The sequence below is a fragment of the Struthio camelus genome, chromosome 1 (genome assembly GCF_040807025.1).
Source record: "Struthio camelus isolate bStrCam1 chromosome 1, bStrCam1.hap1, whole genome shotgun sequence".
NCBI lineage: Eukaryota > Metazoa > Chordata > Aves > Struthioniformes > Struthionidae > Struthio > Struthio camelus.
The window spans coordinates 62,362,341-62,377,034 of NC_090942.1; the positions used below are offsets into that span (position 1 = coordinate 62,362,341).

At 43.6% G+C, this 14,694-nt stretch overlaps 1 protein-coding gene across 4 annotated transcripts in view; it reads right to left on the reverse strand.

The window, feature by feature from the left end:
* Positions 1-5,279: 5,279 nt before the first annotated feature.
* Positions 5,280-14,694, reverse strand: part of CHST11 (carbohydrate sulfotransferase 11) — a 182,967-nt gene continuing 173,552 nt past the window's right edge. For all 4 annotated transcript variants that reach the window (XM_068944213.1, XM_068944203.1, XM_068944193.1 and 1 more), the window contains one exon: positions 5,280-10,473. In XM_068944213.1, coding sequence (XP_068800314.1) covers positions 9,625-10,473 — 849 coding nt within the window. In that variant the 3' untranslated portion in view covers positions 5,280-9,624. The remainder of the gene's footprint in view (positions 10,474-14,694) is intronic.

Below are 14,694 nucleotides of genomic sequence, written 5' to 3' on the forward strand. Positions count from 1 at the left end.
AAGAAATGATACATATTGCACATAAAATCTTATTGCATATACACCAGTAACATTTTTATGATAAAATAACAAAGCACATTGTATACTTAATACACAATAGCTGAATTGTTATGTCTTTCAATATTACTGAAGGCAAATTTCTTAAGAAATCACATAAAGCTACAGTTCTAGGAAGGAAAATGTTCTGTTTTTCTTGAGTGGGTGTCTCAATATTTATTTGCAAGCCTCCATAAACAGTGTTTATCATCTTCCCATAGCTGCACTGCGTTTTTTAATTTGACATTTTTTCCACATCTGTCTTTTTCATATTTTAAAAAACAGTAAAAATTTGCATTGATTGATTGCCTCAATCATTTTTATAAAAAAAAAATCTCTCTATTTTAGATATAAAAGCAAACATATTTTAGCTAGAAGAGGAGTTAACTGCTAGGATAAGTCTGGCTAGCAAAGCCTTTCTTTGCAGATGCTTTTACAGGAAATTAGGGCCTGTTGCAAGCTGGTGCTTTTGATTGACTGCAAATATTTATTGACAGCATGGAAACCTCTTGCTACCTAAAAAGCCATGGACTCCTGTGGTATAAATCTAGTTTTTAAAACCACTGAATAAGCTGAAACCTAATGGATTAACTGTTATTATTCAACTACATGTTACCCTGACAGTTTTATATATTCGTCAAAAAATAGAAATGAGGTCATAAACTTTTGAATTGAATTTTCCTAGTGAGGGCACATTGTGCTTTGCTGTTTGTTTGTTTTTTAAGTAAAATCTCTAACTGGAATGAAATTTTCAAAACCACATAATGTTACATGAAGTGCTATGTCTCATTTTCCAAAATATCTTGGGTAGTTATTGAAAATTTGTGGGATATATACTACTAAATATCTAAATAAATATTATCGCAGGTTTGCATTTAGTCAAGAAGTAAGGGCAGAGGGATCCAATTGCAATGTCAAAGTCAGTAACGTTTTTTCAGTATCAGGAAAAGAAATTTTTAACAACTCGTAATTGGGCAAAAATATTTCTATATATATCCTCCGTGAATTGGTCACTACTTTCAAGCCTAAATGCCTCTAACATAAGCAACAGAAGTGGGTTATTGATAGTGAGTTGACTTTCGCATTCCAGAAGCTCGAGCACTCCTGTAGATTGACGTTTTGAGTAACGGGGAAAAGGCTCTGTTGTTTAAACAGGGAAAATAAAGTTGCTTTTTCGTCTTTAACCTAGGATTTTAAAAACTGACTCACATTTAATTTGGGGAGGTAGCTTCAAGCAAGTTGTCCTTGAGAGCACTGAGGAATAAAATTGGACTCTCACTTCTCAACATTTTCAACCTCTGCCAAAGCTGTAAGTGCAACTGGAAAAGTAGGATATTTTTGTGTGGCATCAGGAATCTTGCAAGTAATTACACGTAACAGAGCTAGTGGACAAAGCACTGCGCTGCATTCTGGGAAGCAGATGCTCTAGTCTCCACTGCGCTCCTGGCTGCTTTTGTTTAACTTTTTCCTCTCTGCCTCCCTCTCTTCAGTTTCCCCATTTTGGGGGGGGGGGGGGGGGATTTTTAAACTATGGTAGAGCTCAGTGGAATATGTTTTCAGTCGGACAAAAGGCTTGCAAAGCGTTGGCAGAACCTGTGCGTTACGACCACAGGGACAGGCTTTGCATTGTCTCCATTGGACCTGTTTGCATGGGTGAAAGGGCACCTGAAGAGCGAAGGATCCTGATGCGTCTTCACATCCCCCTGCAATGCACCATGTCCCCTCCCTCTGCAGTGACAGAGGAGGCTCGGTGATGCCGTGGCTCTACTATCCTGCAGCAGCTGCCAGCCGTTGGCCGCAGGGCCCGTCCTGGTGCAGAGCAGCCTTGGAGGTGTGATGGGGGAGCCCAATGGCAAAAGCTGAGTAGGAACAGGAAAGGGATTTTATAGAATTGATAATTCATTAATGGAAAATTGAAGGGTTGCCCAAAAAAAAAGAAACAAATCGTCATGGATTTTTGTCACTGCAACGAATGTTATTTTATGAGTCTCTCTCTCTCTGTGGCAGTGTTAGGGAGTGGGCTCATCTCCTACCATCTTACAAGATATTGAGGATTATAGCCCAAGAGCTGTGAAAAGAGGCCATTTTTTACCTCTCAGCCCCACCTGTCCAGCACGGGGAGTTTTGGTTAGTAGCTCTGACCAGCCGCAGAAATTTCCAGTTTTGTGTGCACACGATATCAATTCTTCAAACCATCCCACCTGGCTCTCCCCATCCTCGAGCTCTGCAGATGGCGATGCACAAGTCGCCTCTGTGTGCATGTGTCCCTTACTTGCATTGGCCCATCTGCCTCCACGCAGTGAGAGGATCTTTCCTGGCTCTCGTTTCTGTGTGACACTGCAGGTCATCTTTGTGAATGAAGATATTTTTGAAACTGATACTCTCTTGGCACAGTGTGGTGGCTTGCTTTGAACTTCTATACTGACAGAGCACGTGATCGCATTGCTTTCAAGCGTAATCCTTGCTGCGTCAAATTGCCAGGAGAGACAGAGCGATCAGCACAGTGGCTAGAAGACCTGGGCTAATCATTCACTTAGATCGAGACCTTTTTAATTATCTCTCTGCAGCTCATATGTGATTTTAGGAAGCCGTGCTGCAGCTCCAACTATTAATTAGCGCGGGCAGGGTGGTGGGGCATTTGCAGTGGAAGCTGGCTTGGACTCTGAAGTTAGCCAGGAACCTGCCGTGTGCTACAACACCTGCTTAGTAGGTGTCATATTTTTGTATTTGTCAACAGTGTGCTCTCACTGCAAATAACGTGGCCCTCCCTCCCCCCCCTCCCTTGCAGTTTGCCTTAGGAGGAGTGGGGCCAGCAGTTTAAGCTGTCTTATTTGCCACTGGCAATACTGCACCCAGAATATGGCATCTGGTTTTGGGGCCTTCCCCAAGTCAAGAGGGATGTTACGATGGTGGAGAGGGGCCAGTGTAGGGCTACCAAGATGATCAGAGCCCCAAAGTGTATAACCTACAAGGAGAGGTTGAGGGATCTGGTCTTGTTTAGTGTGGTGACAGGATGGCTGTCTGGCAGTCCACTAGCAGCCTACAACTGCTTGAAGGTGACTGACACAGAAAGCGGACCCAAAGTCTTTCCTCGGCAGTGATAAATGATGGACACAAGTTAAAGGTTGGGAGCTTCAGATTGGCCAGTAGGAAAAATTTGTCTTCGTTAGAAGAGTGGTACGGCACTGGGACAGGTCACACAAGTGGCTGCGAGCCCTCCATCCTTGGAGGGATTGACGTCTTGGCTAGCCACACACCCATGGCCAGCCTTATCTAGACTCGGTGCCCTTGAGCAGGAGGCTGGCCAGGGGTCCCTTCAAACAGCACGTCTGTGCTGGTGAGCAGTTATTTCCGAAGAGGTCTGGGGGCAGCAGTGGCACAGGTTGATCCGTGGACTGTTCCAGCTCTGTGCAAGAGGGAGAAGCTAGTGGTAGGTCTAGCCTCTAGGTTGTCTGTCACGAAGTGGTTGTATCAGCGCGGGCCTTAAAGCCGCTCAGTACCACAGGAGTCTCTCGGCCAACTGAACTGTCCCTAAAAAATGAGGCTGAAGGACTTGAGCAGAGCTGAGGCCATATTTACCCTCTATGTCTTTCAGTGACCAGCACTCCCCCCCCCCCCCCCCCCCCGTGCCAAACCCTCCATGACTAAGAGGTTTGCTATTTACAAATCTCTTATTTCATATGTGTCAGGACCTTGGCAGTGATGTACTCCCTCCCCGCACTGCCCCGAGCGAAGGCATGATGAGCCACGAGGTGCCGGGTCCTCCCTGCCGACCCGAGCTGCCGATGCTGCCCGCGCAGCGCGGCGGCTCGACACGCCGCAGGGGCCGCAGTGTGGGGCTGCCGACACGGCCTGCCTGCCAGCTGCTGGTCTGTGCTCGGCAGCCAGCCTGCTCGATGTTACAGGGGATGTCGGCAGCTTCACTTCAGGGATGAGCGTCGACTCTGACGAAGCGTGCAGGCACCGCGATGCGCTTTGGTTCGTTAGCTGTTGGGCCGCTCCCTCGAAAGGTGAGCGGCTGCGGCTGGCGCTCTGTCAGGGGTTTAAGCGTTGAGAGGGTCTTGGGTATAACCCCTCTGGGCCATCTTCCAAGTCAGCTCCTGTTAATCGGCTTGGCTTGTCCAGGGCAATATTTTTCCTAAACATTATTTATGGTGGTAATGTTCTCACAGAAGTTTGTCTTCAAATCACCTTTGGCAGCTTCTGCTCTGGGGTTAGATGTGGCCTCAGTGAAGCCATGGCTGAGACAACATAGGTTTGGGGCGTGCCGGAAATGTTTACCTAAAAGCTGTTATGAGCAAATTTATATTAAGGTAGGAAAACCTTTACCCGCGTCCTAAAGCGTTATCAGATTGCTGGGATTTTTTCATCTCACTGACTCTAATCTGCCCGTGTTTGAGGTGGGATTATGCTTCTGGGCATGCTGCAGGGCTTCCAGTGACAGCTCTCATCCCTACTGACTGAAAACCCAGCCCAGCCCCAGAGAGGCAATTAGGCGTTTAATTTTTCTATTAAGCAAATCAAGTGCCTAAGTAGGAGTAAAGTGGCTAACTGCCACACTGGTTCTGTGTTCAAGAGCAAAACAGAGCTGAAATGGTCCTCTCGGGTAAATATTTTTGTTAGCCTTTTCCGTGTTGTTGTTTTGTCTTTCCTTTGACGTGAGAGCCATGTGTCCTAAGACTGTGGGGGCGCCTGTGCCCTTCTCCCAGCTCTTCCCCTTGCTTTGGTCTCTAACTTAGGTGGGCTGAGGAGGCACCTCCAGGTACCTCTCTCCATTGACTGTGCAGAGAAATTAGGTATGGTTAAGACACCCAAAGGGCCAACACCACAAATAGCTGCAGCGGTGCCCCTTGTGGGACCTGAGCTCCTTTACTGCATCTGCTTTCAGGTGGCCCCTGGGGTTAGAGAGGTGCCCAGTGTGCCTGTCCTGAAAATGAGATTCGAGTCTGGAGTGTTTAATCTTCATTGAGCAATCCTTGGGTTTTGGCTCACTTGGGAAAGAGCAAGGAGATGGAAGGATGCTGTCTCCTCTTCTGCTCCAGTATGTTGCGGGGGAACTGGGGGAGGAAGGGAGCAAGAGTGATGCTGTTAAATGATTTTAGCTTTCCAGCTCCACACTAGTATGTGATTCTTGAGTCTTTCGCTTGTACTACCACAAAAGCCCTTGTGAGAAAGCAAAGACTTGCAAGCAAAATCCCACCCTCAACCCTGAGAGTGTAAGCCAGAAATAAAGCACACAGAGAGAACTTTCTTTCTTCAATTTAATTGAAGTTACTTAGAAAAATAATCAGGCTTGAATGGCTTTTTAAGGAAAGATTCATGAGCAGTTCATACTTGTGTTGGCAATGTATAATTTAGCTTTTTTCTTTATTAACAGTATATTTAGGTATGAGGAGATACTCTTCTACGACAAGCCTTCTACTGCATACAAATAAGTAAAAAAAAAAAAAAATTCAATCCCACATTGATGTTAAATTATTCGTACACATTTTATTGTGCATGCATGTAAGAAAATAACACTCTCTGTAACAAGAGTAATAGTAAGGACAGTCCCTTTTTGTACCTGAAAAGTGCAGCAGACTACAGTGAAACCCTAAAACATCTGGGGTCAACTGACTTCTAAAAGCACTTCTGCTTGTGGATTATTTCACACGTCTTATGCAATGCATGATTCAGGCAGTTTGTAAGCTTTTGTGAAAATGGACATGTTTTATAAAGGGGCTGAAGCAAGGAAGAACTCAGATTCAACATTTCCCCCCAATCCCCAGAAATCACCACCGTGTTCAGATGGGCCAAATCCCAACTGGGAGCCAAGCTGACATGCTTGGAGCTCTTTGGGAGAAACGAACCCACCGCTGTCGGTATCTTCCTCTGCAAGGAAAGACGAGTGCCTCTGGGCTCAGCACTGGCCCTGCCAAAGGATTTTCCTGCAGAGCTGATGGGGAAGCACCTGCTGTGCAAATACGGGTCTCACCTGTCTTAAGGTCCAATGGTTTTGAGGGGGCTGGTAGCAGCGGTGAGGATTAGGACAGTCCCCAGCTGTTCTTCTCTAGTTTCACCATTACTTGACCATAACCAGTATATGTTGTTCTAAAATAGCAGCTCCCCAAGCGTCTCTTGCAGCCTTGTGTGTATTTTGAATTTTGCTGTGGATAGCGTTTTGGCTTTTCTTTTCCTGGGACTAGCTGTGCCCACAGCAAAAATTAATCTCTCCAGGGTGGGCATGGGAACGAGTCGGAGCTCAGCAGCCAACGATCCCTATTCCTCCAGGCTGGAAAAGTAATGAAGAGATGGGATAACAGAAACTTGCTTCCTTGGCCTGCCTTCTCCCTGTAAAACAGCTGGTTGCCAGCTCTCTAAGCTGAGGAGGTATGTCCCTGCAGATCTGCCTATGAGGGTCAGTGGAAAAAAAGCATCTTTTGGCTCAGTCAAAACAGCACATCCAGTAGTCAAAAAAAGGTTACTACCCAACACTTCTCTAGTTAGACCTACGTAGGGCTCTGTGTTCAGCATGCAGGACAAGATCTCATCCTACATGTCTGTTGTGCATTTTCAACAAAAAGCCACAACCAATATGTGGCACTCCAGATACAACATGCGAAATCAACAGTTTTTAGTAGTTTGGGACCGAGATTTTTAAAAAGCAAGTGATTTCTAAGTACCCATGTAAGACTGCATAAAAGCCATTTCAGGGTTGCGCGTACACCTGTATGCCAGGCCTCTGCAGAGAGGTGGGTAACCAAACCCAAAGATGCTGTTAAAAAACCCAGCTCAAAGAGCACATACCCCTCAGAGCTGCTCAACGTGCTTTTTGCCTACAGCTTTTCTATCACAACTGTCAAATATGCTTTTGTGTCTCCAAAGCAGTCAAGCTAAAGAGAATTTTTAAGAACAGATAACCATGCGGTGATGACAGAGATAAGCAAAAAGTACAAAAAGAAGAGGGAAAGCACACCCCATTTTTAAGTATTTCCTTTTTGAAGTGATTTTTCTTTTTCTTAAATGAAAAACTTTAAATCAGATGTGGTGGGAGGGGACTAATAGATAACTGAAGATAAAATTGGACCAAAACATTAGCACTGCTGGATACAACACCAAACAAGCAAATAAATAGCTTGCTGGAAATGGTGGGTGCGGGGTTGGAGGGGGGGAACTCTACCCTCATACAGATTTTCCTTTTAACAAACCATTGAACTACAAATAACAGAAAAACAGGGCACACTGTGATAGGCACTTGCAACAGCTCCACATACTGCAAATGAGACAAAACTGCTTTCAAGTAAAAACACTAGTCAGCAATCAGAAACCACTTAGGAATTCAGAGTTGTCAAATTTAGACAGCGAGTTCTTTACTAGCCATTGTGTTAGTCTTCTAGATTATAAATAGGACCTGGGTTATAAAAACTGTGCCTGTTCCAGAATGGATGAGAGATTTATATGTAGGGTATGATAAAAAAAATAATGACCCAAATCCTGGGTAAGACCAAATACAATTGTGAAAGGACTTTAGCTGTTGTTTGTTATGCTAATCTGTTCTTCACTGAGACTTATTTTTATAAAATAAGACAGATCCTATTTTTTCTCCTTTAACCATGTATGTGTCTTGGAGGCTAATGTAATTCATTGCATACTATCCGCTACAGTACAGTAGGACTTTTTTATCTGGTCCTGAACCTGTCAAAACAGCTCTCTACCTTCAGCAGAATTTATCTAAATCTTGACTAATTTTTAGAAATGTTGGATTTGCTCATAGGAAGATTGCAATTCAAAAACCCCAATTTAGCAAACAACTGTAAAACAGATTTTAGGTTCCCGTAAAGTTCTCGACTTAAGCCTCTGCATCCTTTTGCCAATTACCTCTCTTTTGTTTGCCAGAAAAAAATTTCAGGTTAATGAAGGCTCGCAAAATCAAAACTGCCCCTTGATTTTTTGGAACGCTGTAGTTTTTTGGTGGTGAAAACACAGGCTGTCGTCCTGAGAACCAAGAAGCACATTCCTGGCATCTGTTACTCAGCCAGACGCTTCTGCTCTGGCTTCTCGCTTCTGCATCAGCCAGGTGAAAGCACCTATCGAGCTGGTTCACTAAACTAGTCAGGCCAGCTTGGTTGTAGGTATGGACCATTTCCCCAGTCACACTCCTACTGCCCCCCTGGTTGTACATCTCACTTACATCAAATTAAAGTAAACATTTGGAGAAGCCTGTACAGCCTCTGCTCACTGAACTTTGCTAATAGTTCCACATTAAAATGCCATCTTTTTTCCTTACTTATTTGCTGTGAACAACTCACTCGCCTGTTCAAAACAATTGCTCGGTATTCTACTACTTGTACAATCTGCCATCCCAACAAATATTGTAAAGACAACTGCTACTGAGACATTCACCTTATGGGAAAAGGTCATCTTCTCATACTAGAATTAATGTAGATGGAATATTAACTCACTGGAAATTAGAAACACACTTGTGAATGGTATTTCAGCATCAACTGAAAAACAAGCCATGAAACCAGCATGTAGGAAGATTAGAGACCTTTTTTATTGCCTTGTATGCTTTGAGGTCAACATGAAGAGGACGTTTTGACTTTTTAAATGACACGCCCACATCCTTTATAGGAACATATTATGATCAGTATTTTTGGCGCACGTTAGCCAATTCTGATTGCCCATTGGTTAAGAAGGCATGATTTTCAGAAGGTGGGAGGCCCTCATCCTCCAAATCCTGGATACGGATTAAGCGTCTTTTGCTTTAGGCATTCAAAAATCTCCATAGTCACTGTCAAAATGCTTTTTTTTTCCTGATGCAGCACCCACAAATCCAATTCTGGATGCAAATCTGCATTCAGTTGGGCTGGCAGGCTGGGAATTATGAGACACTGGGACTCTCATTATATTCTTGACAAAATTATTAGGACCAGATTAAAAAGTTCATGGTTTCTCTTTCCAAGGAATACATTCACATTGCTTTCAGTCATTAATTTTAGATATCACGTATCTATCACAAATCTGATTTATTTTTCCCTTTCAGGGCTAGGAAGATAGCCTTTTAGTATGCTTAAGCGCAATATCATTGTCTGGAGAAATTACTTCCGCCAGTATTTTCGAAATATGTGGTATCAACAACCACTCCCGTATTTGCCTGCACGAAAGGCTAATGGAAGAATATTAACATCCAGAGGCAAGCTCACACGAGGAAAGTACAAAACCAGATTCCTTTTGTCCAAATGCTATCTCATTTCTGCTGCTAAAGTGAAACCTACCAAGAGACCATGTTTTAAATAAGTATAAATAACATTAGTTAGAATTTGAGGAATGCAAGATCAGTGAAATTCACCAGAACACAATTAACATTTTTAAAACAGTGTAGCAGTATTATTCATTTCTACAGCTAGATCGTCACAATGCTGTTACCCTGCAAAGAGAGCTGTCCTTTCTTACAGTTGATTTAAATAATTTTGACTGTGCTGCTCGCAGCATCATTCAAAAAAGAAAATATTTAATTTACAAAATAACCCATTCTCCATATTTATTATGACAAATAAAAATCTTAAATAAAACAGGCTTTCTTTCCCCTCTCTCCCCCCAACCCATCCCTCATTCCAATTTCAGGTAGCTTGGCACTGAGTAATTGAACATTAAAAAATCAAGTTTGTAGACTTCATACAGCTGCGTTTGGTGCTCCGAGCTGATGTTCTGGAAGAACTCTGTGGTCATTTCATCAGTAGTTCTCGTGGACTTTGCATAGGTGGGAAACTTCAGGTAGTTGCCTACTCCCGCGAGCTGAAGGATGTAATTTGAATCCTCTTCGAGCGTTTCGTATTTTCCTATGAGGTCGTAGTGAATGTGGCAGGGGTGGCAGAGGGAGTACACAGTCTGCCAGTGCTCATTGAAGGGCTCCTCTCTTTGGGTGTGTGGGTCGATGAGATACGCCACAAACTCCTCAAATTTCACATCGTCGCCTTTACGCAGAGCTTCCTGGGTTGCATTTTTCCTTTGGCGCCTTACGATTTTGGTGCCGTATCTCTTGTGAAAGGAGGTGTTGTACTTCTGGGTGAACTTGTTCCTGTAGGCCGACACCAGTCTCTCGAAAGGCTCGCGAACAAACAGGAACTTCATGTAGTTTTTCAAGCGGTGGTTGATCTCTGGGATGCTGTATTGGTTGAGGGTCTTCAGATTTGAAGACACATGGGCTTCATTGGCTGGTATTTCCATTGGATCACTGTACTTGCCTCTTCCTGTCAAAACCATCATGACTCTCTTCCAGTTTGTGCAGGCCACTTTGGGAACGTAACAATAGATCATTTCATGGTCTTCATCCACGACCAGGTGTTTGAGATCATTAGGTGTCAGCACACGGCGTTTCCTGCTAGATACACTGTTTGCTCGGCATGTGTCTGTCACTTGGTCTCGTCTAATCTGATGAAGGATTGCTGTGTTGGACAACTGCAAAGAAGCACAAGCACAAATAAGTCATACAGGTTGGAACTTCTAACTGGCTTTTTACTGACTATACACATTCCTCCAAAAACAGATTACTGCCTGTATAGAACTTAAAACAGTTCATTACAGGGCTGAGTAAAAATTCTCCCTAAGCTAGAAGAGCTTTTTTCTTGTCTCCAGACTTCTTGATCTGCTTAAATGCTGCTCATGGACACTGTCCAGGCCTCCACTTTGAAGCCGATGCAAAGGACCACAAGAGCTCACACATCCTGGTGGCAAGGGTGTTTACAGCACTCTTATCCTGCGATGCTGTCACTGATTTCTTAGGCACAGAGAAAGGATCTCTCCTCCCCTCCGTGACCCATCCCACAGCTGCAGCAGTGCTGGACCCAGCCCAACCTTTCAGTGCTGAGACAGCATAGGAAGACGACTGCATCAGAAAGCTTGTCAAAATGAAAACAATATGTGCTCTGATGTCCTCTGAACAGTTTGTGTTGCTGATGTCTTTTATGATAGAGAATTAATCACTTCGGCCTGTTTCTTGGCTTTGACCTTGGTAGAAGAAATAAGGCCCGTGGAGGTTTCTGGTACTCCCTAAGGGGAACATTCATTCAAATAGGATTTCCTGAGGACCCTGCAATGAAGCATATGAGGCAATGCAGACTGCGCACATCTGCTGTGGTGGTGTTCAACCTTTGGCTAAAGAGCCATAACGAGCCTCCCCACCTCGCCTGTACAACACCCTTGGCAAACGGCTTTGCACCAGCTTAACTCTACTGGTTGTTAAATCACATCTTACTTTACACCGCAACAATGACACAAGCTATTACAATGCCGAATTATTACTGCAGGCTTTATGAAGTTCAGGGTTCATACTGAAACTCCAGTTCTTGGAGCCATGGGACAAACCTCTGCTTTCAATACGAGTAGCTAGCCATTATTTTTACTAAAAAAACTCAAAAAACAAGAGTCAAATGCACTTTATATCCAAAACACAAACAGAACAAAAAGATTCCCCCAAAGCATCTTACTGACAGAAAAATGGGGCACACCAAGGTGCTGGTGCACCTCCAGCCTGGGCAGGGGATTTTTTCCTTTAGGATAGCGCCTATGTATCTAGCCTGGGACCTCCGTATTTTGTGTAGTACCAATCACTACTTCTCTTCTGAATTCTTTGATCTCATCCCTTTAGCACTTCATCAGTACAATGTGCTAAATATAATAATAAATATAACAAACATAATAATGTAATTTATGAAATATAAAAATAGCACCTATTTATGCTTATGTAGTATATTTATATGCCATTCATATATTGAGAGAGTATATAAATAATATATATATATAAAAAAATATAAAAAATGATAAATATAATGACCATCTAAATTCATTAGTAGAAGTCCCCGCTGATCAAATTCAAGATCCTCATCTCATGCCTTTAGCAACTTGCTCAGCAAAATGTTGGCTAGCGGTTAGAACATGTAATAGCCCAGTGTAACCAGTTTAGACTCATCTTTTGTGCATGTGTGGTATCCATCTGAATGCTTTCCAGGTGGATTTCAAGGGTGGTTTTGTGTTATAGTCCAAGAGATGGGAGGCCAGATGTAAAACGTGCTTCATGTTTCCTATGAAAGCTGGCTGGCAGGGAGTTCCCAGAGGAAGATGTTAGCAAGCAATTGTCAAGGACCACATAGATTTTTGAAGAAAATTTCTTCTTCTTAAACAAAAAAAAAAAAAAAACAACGTATTTCAATATATGCCATGCTGTTGTCAAAGAGATACAGAACTAATTTTCAGCTCTGTACTGGTTGGAGCTACCAGTGACTAATTCTCAAAGTACTAAACAAAACCCTCTGCAAATACTTGTACAGATATACAAGTGTCTCCTCTGCAGACATATAGAATACTCAAAACTCTGTCCTCCTGCAGGTTTTCCATCAATATCATAAGGCACTGTACCGTTTGCTCCTGGTTGTAGCGTAAAAATGAGAAAAGCCTGAAGATATTGCTGTATTACAATATGTTAATACACTGTATTTTCTGATGCTAAAAGCAGATGTGATTCCACGGCTTGTATTAGATAGGAGGTCAGACTTCAGCTGATGGTTGCTTTTAACTCTAATCTATGGATGAATCTTTGTAGAGCTATGCTTTGCTCCTGATCTCATTCCTACATCAGTAGGCTAAACACTTCCTCTCCAGACATTAATATTAATGAACTTTTCAGGCATTCAGAGTAAAGGGGAAAATGTAGCCTTACTATTTAGTCACAAATGAAATGGTATCACCTTAAAATCACTTAAAAGATGACACTGAAGTGGTACTTGTCTCCCTCTCTTCTTAACACAGAAGAGAGATGAGGACACGGCAGAGGGCAAGTTTTGTTTACTTAATGCACACCAACAACCCAGGCTCAGCTCTGCACGCGTTGTGGCCTGTCTGGCAGCACACCGAACACCCATTCAATATCAGCGTAACGTTAAAAGGCCATTACTCCATTCTCACAGATTACAATGCCAGTTGGTACGGGTGATAGATGAACAACCATGTAGGAAACATGGTTTGGAAAGTGCTGTTTTTTTGCGTATTGCCTTCAGCTTATTGGGGAAAAAAAAGGCCAATTTAGTGACTGTGCTATAATGATGCCAACTGTATCAAAATCCCTCCTTTGCATGGATGGCAAAACAAGGTCCTTAACATCCCTAGGCAATCTGATATCCTCACGACTGAAGAGCGGATTTTCCTCTCTTGCTGACTAACGCACCCAGTGACTCCCGGGGGAGCTGTGTTGCCCGCTTCCCTGGCAGACCCCCAGCGTCTTGCTGCCTTTCCTATAGGTTTAGCAACAGCCCTCTCACTCAAGGAGTGGGGGACAGGAAAGCCACACGCTCTTTTTCCCTTTCACTATACTAGCAAGCAGTCAGTTAAGGCACTGGAAAGCCTTTAATGGAGTCCTTGCGGAAACACCAACCTTTTCCGTACCAGCTGCAAACCCCAGAGGACTTGCTCCATGTTTCCGAAAGCCTGCAGCAGTATGAGATGTAATTATAATGTAGCCTTTTTCAATCGGCTATTTCAAAATAATATATTAACCCTGAATTATCTGATACCAATACAGTTCCTCCTCAGTCTACGTTGCAGGAAAGCATTTTAAGACCCATATTAATTTCACTCCTAAGGTTGGCAAGGAAGAATGGGAAAAGAATAAGGCTACACAAGAGTGGAATTACATATACTTGAACTAGAGGTCCACTTGGCCATTAGAAATGTGCTCACAGCTAACAAGAGGAAAGTAACACCGCATAGACTTAAGCAGTGGAAAAGATAAGATCCAAGTGGCAGATACCTTCAGATCCATGGATGGTGAAAGGCAAGTCAAAAGAATTCTTCCCCCAAAAGACGTTGCAGACCTGGCTACAGCAGAGTTATGAGAGCACAGCTGATGGCTGAACCCTAATTGCTATGTCAATGTTCATTACCAAAAGTCCTCGCTGACGCCTCAATTCAAGAAGCCACAATAAGTAATGGCTTAAATCCACCCACTTTGGGAGAGAGCACTTTTAACCACGTGTGCAAGTTACACAGAAGTCAGCATGGGGAAGGTGATAAAGCCAGTGCTCAGATTGTGTCCTCTGACAGTTCAGCTTCAACTTCAGCTGGGCATCAAAGGCTTTGAGAAGACATCTGATACAAGTATCTGTTCTGCCCTGAAAGGACTGGTAATAGATGCACTTGATCACTTTTTTTTTCCTGCAGAAGTTGTAGCAAGGGACAGAGAAGGAGGGCATGTCAAGATCAAAGTTTCTCTTCCTTTTTTGATGCCACAGCAGAGTTAAACAGGGAGGCAACACAAGCAGCGGGAGGCTCCCAAGCTCAGCAGGAGGTGTTTAAAAGGAAAATACATTGTCTAGCGACACTCTAATACCAGAAATATTGCATCTCCATCAGCCCCAAGCTAATAATGAGGGAGGAGAACTAAGTCTGGTGCATTCTGCTCATGTGTATTTCTCTTCTTGGAGTGTTTTGCAGGCTCATGAACTGGCTGTTTGTGGTGCAGTGGCCTTGTGCAGGAGCAGGCAGGGTGCTGGTGCTCAGGTGAGCTTCAGTGGTCCGTGGCCAGGAAGCGGCGCTGGACGTGACACCTAAAGGACGCCCCGTTGCAAAGGGCAGCAGAGCACGGCCCCATGGACAGCTGTTAAGCTGACAGAGACCTTTCCAAAGCTA